Here is an 8,571-nt window from a genome sequence, read left to right as displayed (position 1 = left end):
CAATGAAGAGTTCAGTGTTTATGGTCCATTATGCCCCTTGAAGAATGGAAATTCCTCTTAAACTGTGGCAGAGTGTCTAGTCCCCAGAAAAAATCTTTTGCCCAAGGTCATACATTTGGATAAGGGCCTCCATCCCCTCAGGGTCTTGAGAAAAGTTCCTGCTTGCTAAAAGCAGTCATTCTGGCAGGAGGAAATTGTGGCCTTTCCATTGATGTAAGAGGGTGCTCGGTATGAAGGACCCCAACTTCATTGGGGTCACAGTTAAAACTGTGGTTTTAACTTTAACCACAGTTATAACGCTCTGCAAAGGTTTTCAGATAGCAAGCTTCATTAAAGGCCGGGATGCTGAGCAAAGACACCTGAGCAAAGACAGCCTTATCTGGCTGCGAGACAGGATGGATTGGTCATAGGAACAAAGAAAGAGAAGATTGCGAGGCCTGAGTCACGTAGAAAGCGAGGCTCGTCACAAGTCAGGGGCTGTGCAAATCGCCAGCCAAGCTAGGAAGGCAGGAAGAGATAAGAAAAACAGGTAGCACAACCCCCTCCAGGTGGGTCTGGACAACCCCCTCCTTGGTATTTAGATAAAAGGTCAGGAATGTGCCACTCAGCTTAGCCTTATTTGAACTGACCAATGAAATGAAAGCTTTTCTGCTTCTGTACCCGCGCTTTTGCTCCCCTATAAAAACCCCTCATCCCCAGCCTGCAGGCGCGCAAGCTCTTCGAGAGACTTGTCGCCCAGGTACCTGCGTATCCACCAATAAACCTTCTGCTGTTTGCATCCGGCTGCGTGTTTTCGACTGGTCTCTGGGCACGGGGTCCTTCCCGAGGGAAGACGCCCACGAGGGAGCCTTTCATTTGGTGCATTGGCCGGGAATTGAGGCCCCTGTCCCAGAGACCGCCGAACCACCGCTGGGAGGTGAGGTAAGCTGGCCAGCATTCCATGTTCTATGTCATATGTGTCATATGTTCTGTATTTGTCGTCTTTTGCATCTGATTGTTGCGCTGCGAATCTGAATCTGTACGACTCAGCTGGGCCGATCTGTATCTGGCGGGCCTCGGAAGGAGCTGACGGGCTTGGAAACTTCCCCCCCGCACCCCGGGAGACGTCCTGAGGGAGTCTGGGAGCTCGATTTTTTTTGGGGCTCATCTGTTTGAACCCACGACCAAAGTCGGACTATTGTCCGATGGAGGGGTACGAGGTTCGTCTGTTTGAACCCACGACCAGTGTAGGACGTTTGTCCGAGGCGTCGGGGTTCGTCTGGGAGGCGGGGTTTCCGGAGCCCCTCTGTAACCTCCATTTGCGCAGCGTGTTTGATTGTCGGCCGATTCGTCTTATTGTGCATGTGGTTTGTCTGTTTGTTTACTGAAACACCAGCAGGGGGCAGTCTCTACTACAGATAGGCACCTGAGAGAGTTTGGCCTATGATCCACCCCCAGCGCGGCAGCGTGCGCGGGGGCTGGGGAAATGGGCCCCCGGGGCCCGGATGCCGGCCGTTCCGCTAATGCCACTGCCCACCGCGGACCCAGCTCCCGGGCGCCCAGGCCTTAACGAGCGGCCGGGAACCATGAGAGCCGGTAGCCTGCCTGGCCTCCCCGCCGCGGAGAGCGAGGTTTGCCGGCGAGCCCAGGGCAAGCAGCAGAGTCCCCGCCCACAACCGCCCGCCCTCGGCCTGCGAGCCATCGCGGGCGGGACTCCAATGGGGGAGGAGGCAATGGCCCCGCCCCGCCCCTGCCGCCCCGGGCCAGGAGAGCTACGCATTGTTTTGCGGGACCGAGGACTCGGGCTATGGTCGCGGCCTGGCACTCCTCTGCGGCCCCGTGCGCTTGCACGCCCACCGCCGCCTTCCAATGTCTTTCTCCCCGCGCGGCCCCGAAGGTGCCCCCCCTCGCCGTCTGCGGGCTGCGGGCCCTGATGAATAACTCGGGGCTGGTCACACCCATGAAGCAGCTTAAAGTTTTTGGGTTGTTTGATGTTTTTGTCCGTCCATGTAAGGCCTTTGTCCTGACTTAGACTTAATGACTTCTTGACTTTGATATTATGTTCACTTACAAGACTTTAGAGATATGGCCATAAACATAAGGGTATATAAAAAAAAAAAGAGAAAAAAGAGAGTCAGCCTCAGCCCCAAGCACGTGGATGGCTGGGCTGGATAATTGCTATGACTCAAAGATGTTAACAATCTTTTTTCCTCAGTGAGCTGGGAGCTGTGCGTCTCAAACCTCTGGTCAAAGCTGGCCAAGGCTTAACTCCAACTGTGATGAACTCTTTCAGATCCTATGGGTTATAAATGTTATAAATATCTGTCATCATTTATAGAGGCTGGTTACAAATTATTGTCGGTTAATGTAAAAAAAATTTGCTGGTCTCAAATGTTTCGTACTGGTACAGGATTTTATGTACTGTTATTGTTTAAAAATTATCATTGGTTAATGTTTCATTTTTTTTAAGAAAGAGCTTATTGTTGATCTCAGATGTTTCACATTGGTATAGGATTTTATATGCTGTTCTTGTTTAAAATATAGCCATATATCCCCACTGGAAAAAAAAACCCACAAGAAAGACTTTGGTAAGAGTTTTATGCTGTCTAAAAAGCAAGAGAAATTTTTGCTGTGTTGTCTAAAAGCAAGGAAAAATTTTGGTTTAAAAATATGTAAACAGATGGGCCTTATCTAGGTCCCCATGTATGTTTTTAAGGTCCAACTTAAAGCAGGTAAGGAGCAGCTGACAGTCCATCACCGCAGGGCTCTGCTATCTATATTTCTTGAGCATTTAAAGGAGGCTTACAGGCATTATACTCCCCATAGACCCTCAGAGGTTGTCTTGGCAGAAGGAGGTCTATGGTACCTATGGCCTTTATAGGACAGTCAGCATCAGATATTATGGTTAAAAAGGTTGCAGAATTTGATTAAGGAGGCAGAGAAAATGTTTCATAAGCGAGAGACGGAGAAAGAAAAGCATAAGAGAGAGAGAGAGAGAGAGGGAGGCAGAAGAAAGAGGACTGGAGGGATCACAGACAAAAGAGGAATTTGATAGAATTTTGGCCGCAATGGTAGGAGAGAAAGGAAAGATAGGAACTAGACAGATAGGGAACCTGGGCAACAGAAGACCAAAAAAAATGAAGATGGACAGGCACCCCTTGGACAAAGAACGATGTGCTTATTGCAAAGAAAAAGGACATTGGGCAAGAGAATGCCCAAAGAAGAAAGGAAGGGACTCTAAGGTACTGGTCCTAGAAGAAGATGATTAGAGGGGACGGGGCTCGCGCTCCCTCCCCTGCGCCTAGGGTAACCCTGACTATGGAGGGGACCCCTATGGATTTTCTAGTGGACATAGGGGCTGAGCACTCTGTGCTGTAACAACCATTGGGAAAGCTAAAAAATAAAAAGACTATAGTAATTGGAGCAACTGGACAGAAACAATATCTGTGGACCACCTCACGAACTGTAGATTTGGGGAGAGGACAAGTGACTCATTCCTTCCTGGCTATCCCCGAGTGTCCTATCTTTATTAGAAAGAGACTTACTAACAAAGCTGAAGGCCCAGATCCGGTTTACTCAAACCAGGCTGGAGATGATTAAAGCCTTTGTTGACTGAACCAGTGACCTCCGCTCCCCCTGCTGTCCTCCATCCCGCTACCCTGCTGCCTGAGACTGATGACACCTCGTCTACTCATCAATGCGCTGAGAAACTGGCACCAGATCTGAAGGATCAGCCTTGGCCTGAAAGTCCGAGCTGGTGTACGGATGGCAGCTGTTTCGTGATCGAAGGTAAGCAGAAGGCAGGGACAGCAGTGGTGGATGGGAAGCAAATGGCTTGGGCATAGCCTCCCTGAAGGACGTTGGCACAAAAAGCCGGACTTGCAGCTTTGATACCAGCTCTACGAGTGGCAGAGGAAAAAGTCTCAGCCAGTATCTACTCTGACAACAGGTATGCGTTTGCTACTGCCCATATTCATGGAGCGATATACAGACTGTTAACATCTGCAAAAAAGGACATATACTTGTCCAAGACACCAAAAAGCTTGGGATGCCGTGGCTGAAGGAAATCAGATGACAGACTCTCTGTCTTGGCAGAAGAAGTAGTCAGAAACTGCAAGGCCTGTGCTATGATTAATGCAGGACACTCCATATATGCTCCTGGGAAGAGGCTCAGGGGCGATTGGCCTGGAGCCTACTGGAAAGTATATTTTACAGAAATTAAGCCAGCCAGATATGGCAACAAGTACTTATTAGTTTTTATAGATACCTTTTCAGGCTGGATAAAAGCTTTTCCTACCAGGACTGAGACAGCCAATACGGTGGCTAAGAAGATCAAAGAAGAAATCTTCCCAAGGTTTGGGATACCCAAGGTAATTGGGTCTGATAATGGACCTGCATTTGTTGCCCAGGTAAGTCAGGGGCTGGCCGCCCAATTGGGGATTGATTGGAAATTACATTATGCTTACCAACCCCAGAGTCAGGACAGGTAGAAAGGACAAATAGAATTCTAAAAGAGACCTGCGGAAATGACTGGACAGCCCTCCTTCCCTTTTGCCCTGTTCCAGGTTTGGAATACCCCAGGGCGATTTAAACTCATCCCTTATGAGATCCTATGTAGAGAACCACCACTGCTCACTGAGTCGGGTGAAATGTATAATCCTGATGTTATTCTTTCTAGACCTTTATTTTCCCCGTCTAAAGGCCCTTAAAATGGAGAGACACCAGATCTGAAAACCACTGAAAGAAGTACGCATCTCTGCCTGGATCCACGCCTCCCACAGGAAGCGAGCTCCTAAACTACCCAAACTACAGTATCCGAGGCTTTTGACAACGCTACCAGTCAAAAGGCTTGGGTTTCGAGGACTGGTCTCTTACTGAGGTTATATAATGAGACTCTAAGGGCCCTAAGACTCCTGACACCTGGTACTTGGTTCCTGGTTTAGATAGATGATGGGTTTGTAGTACAGATTTGATGCTTTGCATGTCAATGTTAATTTTTGATGATACCAAAGATTACTGTGTGTTTGCACAACTGGTATGAATTTGATAGAGAACCCATTTCTCTGACACTAGCAGTAATCCTGGGCCTTAGAGAAGCTGCCGATGTTGGGGCAGGTACTGCTGCCCTAATACAGGCCCCTCAGTACTTCAATGTATTAAGATTTGAGGGCTTTAGAACAATCTGGTTCCAAACTCGAAGAGTCATTGACTTCCCTCTCAAAATGATCTTACAGAAGGGGATTAGATTTGTTATTCTTAAAGGATGGAGGATTATGCGAATAGATCTCCCTGGATGACTATTTTGATATCCTCCCTTATGGGACCACTCCTAATTTTGCTTCTGCTACTGATGTTAACTTTATTAGAAAAAGAACAAGTGCTGTTCAGATTTTGATGTTACACCCCCAATACAGTGCTTTAAGGTCAAGAAGATACTGAAATCTAGTTCTATGATTAGAACTAGGCACTAGAAAAAAAAATGAGGGAATGAAGGACCCCAACTTCATTGGGGTCACAGTTAAAACTGTGGTTTTAACTTTAACCACAGTTATAACGCTCTGCAAAGGTTTTCAGATAGCAAGCTTCATTAAAGGCCGGGATGCTGAGCAAAGACACCTGAGCAAAGACAGCCTTATCTGGCTGCGAGACAGGATGGATTGGTCATAGGAACAAAGAAAGAGAAGATTGCGAGGCCTGAGTCACGTAGAAAGCGAGGCTCGTCACAAGTCAGGGGCTGTGCAAATCGCCAGCCAAGCTAGGAAGGCAGGAAGAGATAAGAAAAACAGGTAGCACAACCCCCTCCAGGTGGGTCTGGACAACCCCCTCCTTGGTATTTAGATAAAAGGTCAGGAATGTGCCACTCAGCTTAGCCTTATTTGAACTGACCAATGAAATGAAAGCTTTTCTGCTTCTGTACCCGCGCTTTTGCTCCCCTATAAAAACCCCTCATCCCCAGCCTGCAGGCGCGCAAGCTCTTCGAGAGACTTGTCGCCCAGGTACCTGCGTATCCACCAATAAACCTTCTGCTGTTTGCATCCGGCTGCGTGTTTTCGACTGGTCTCTGGGCACGGGGTCCTTCCCGAGGGAAGACGCCCACGAGGGAGCCTTTCAGGTAGAGTTACTGAATCTTTGAGAAGAACAGGCATTTAGATATTTGCTGAACTTATCACTTTTGTCTCAGGAAAAATGCATCCAGTCTGCTTTCAATCTTGCCTGTGGCTAAACTACTGTTCAATTATAGAATATAAAAGGTGTACCCTGTTTTCATTACAGTGGTAGCCAACACACCTCACTCTCAGAGAGTCTCAGTCTCCTCCACCCTTCCCTCAGTCATTCCACACCTCCTTTTTGGGACATGAACTCCACCAGAGCTGGACTCAGGCAATATGTCTCCTTTTTAACTTCTAATTTTTGTTAGTTAGTACATTCTTTTTCTGCATTCTAATTTGAATACGAGTTTGTCAATTTCACAGATTGTCACCAGCTATTTCTTTCATTGATTCTCTGTAATTTTGTTTCTGCTATATTGATTCCTCTTTGAGTTTTATTATTTTTTGTCAACTATGCCTTTTTGTTTGTTATATAGCTTTCACATGTGATGTTAAGTTACTAACCAATATGCGATCTCTCCAATATTTTTATAGAGGTATTCATGCTCTGGTTCTTTCCCCTTAGAACCCCCTTATCTGTGTTCCATAAGTTTGGAAATGCTATTTATTCATTTCATCCTGTTCTGGAAAGTCTTTGATTTATATATTTACTTTTTTAAAATCCATTTTTTATTCAGGAAAATTGCTCAGTTTCCGTGAGTTTGTAATCTTTCTGTTGTTTCCGTTGTTGATGATACCCAGTATTAATCTGTGATGAACTGATATGATACTGGGTGTTATTTAATTTCTCCTTTGTCTATTGAGACTTTCTTTGTGTCAGTTTTAGAGAAAGTACCATGAGGTGCTGAAAAGTGGGTATATTCCTATGCGTTAGGGTGTAATACTCCATAATTGTCTGTTGTAGCCATTTGGTTTATCACATGCTAGCTCCAGAATTTCTCTGCTTAGTTTTGGTTTGAATGACCTCTGTATTAATGATGATGGGGTACTGAAGTATCCTGCTCTCATTGTGTGAGGGTCAATATGCAATTTAAGCAGTAGTTGTGTTTCTATTACAAATGTGGTTACCCTTGTGTTTGATGTATAAATGGTCAGAATTCAATTTTCTCTTGGTGGACTTTTCCTTCTGATTAGTAAAATTATTTTTTTTTCTAATTTGTCTGAGATCTAAGTGTCCATACTATTCCATTTGGTTTTCTTTGAAATTTTTTCCATCCATTTTTCCTGAGGTGATTTCTATCTTTGACGTTTAATGTATGTTTCTTGGATTCAACAAAATAGATTCTGTTTTCACATCCATTTTGCTAGTTTGCCTTTTTATTCTGAAATTCAGACCATTGATATTGATAGATATAAGTGAACAGTATTGATTACTGTTATTATTCTCTCTGTCTTTCTCTCTCTCTGTTTCTCTCTCTGTCTGTCTCTCTTTCTGTGTGTGTGTGTGTGTGTGTGTGGTGTCTCTGTGTGCGCTTCTCCTCTTTTGATTTTCTTGTCTGAGATTATTAATTCTGTGTTTCCTTGGTTGGAGCTAACTGCCTTAGGTTGGGTTTTTTCTCTAGTAACTTCTTTAAGGCTAGATTTGTAGATAGATGCTGGATAGCTGTTTATTAAACTTGATTTTATCACGGAATGTTTTATTCTCTCCACCTTGGAGACTGAATATATTCCTGGGTATTATAGTCTATGCTGGCATCTGTGGTCTGTTATGTAGCTTATGGAACATCATTGAGACCCTTCTGACTCTTACAGTCCCTACTGAGAAGTCAGAAGTAATTCAAATTCCTTTCCATGTTACTTGATCTTTTTCCCTTGACACTTTACGTAGTCTTTCCTTGTTTTGTACATTCAGTGAATTCACTAATATGTGACAGGAATTTCCTTTTAGGTCCAGTCTGTTTGGTGTTCTGTATGCTTTTGTATTATGATGGGCAAATCTTTTCTTTAGTTAGGGAGAATTTCTCTTAATATTTAGTTGAAAATATTTTCTGTGCTTTTGAGCTTGGTTTATTCTCCATCCTCTATTTCTTTTATTCTTACTTTTTAACTGTTTTATAATGTCACATATTTCCTGGATATTTTCTATGAATTAGCATTTTGTTTGACTATTATATCCATTTCTTCTATCATGTCTTCAAGGTATGAGATAATTTTTTTCTATTTCTGATGGTAAGGCAAGCCCCTCTCTTTCCTGTTTGAGTTCTTAAATTTTACATTCCATATTTTGCTCAGATTAAGCGTTATTTATTGATTAAATTTCCACTTTTAGGTCTTGACTAGTTTTATACATTTTTCCATTGGTTGTTCGTAGTTACAGAGACTTCTTTAAGTGATTTAGTCATTTCCTTTTCCCGGACTTCTATCACATTCTTAAAGGGTGTTTTGAAGTATTTTTGTGTGTGTGTGTTTGAGCTGCATTGGAATACTCTTGGACAACTGCCGTAAGGTTAGTGGGCTTTTTAAGCTGGCTTTTATGTTGACT

At 44.4% G+C, this 8,571-nt stretch overlaps 1 protein-coding gene across 2 annotated transcripts; it reads left to right on the top strand.

The window, feature by feature from the left end:
- The first annotated feature begins 234 nt into the window (after positions 1-234).
- On the top strand, positions 235-6,014 carry LOC148118894 (uncharacterized). Of its 2 annotated transcripts, none has more exons than XM_087898771.1 (2): positions 235-921; positions 4,658-6,014. In XM_087898771.1, the coding sequence occupies exons 1-2, from the start codon at positions 637-639 to the stop codon at positions 4,676-4,678; spliced, it is 306 nt and encodes a 101-aa protein (XP_087754897.1). In that variant the 5' UTR covers positions 235-636; the 3' UTR covers positions 4,679-6,014. The 2 variants fall into 2 exon arrangements, 1 of the variants encoding a protein (XP_087754897.1); XR_015735588.1 differs by lacking the exon at positions 235-921 and adding an exon at positions 4,252-4,388.
- The last annotated feature ends 2,557 nt before the right edge of the window (positions 6,015-8,571 follow it).

This window comes from Myodes glareolus, chromosome 19 (assembly GCF_982192425.1).
Source record: "Myodes glareolus chromosome 19, mMyoGla1.1, whole genome shotgun sequence".
Lineage (NCBI taxonomy): Eukaryota > Metazoa > Chordata > Mammalia > Rodentia > Cricetidae > Myodes > Myodes glareolus.
Note: the sequence above shows the minus strand (reverse complement) of the source record. Positions and strands in the feature narration are given on the sequence as shown.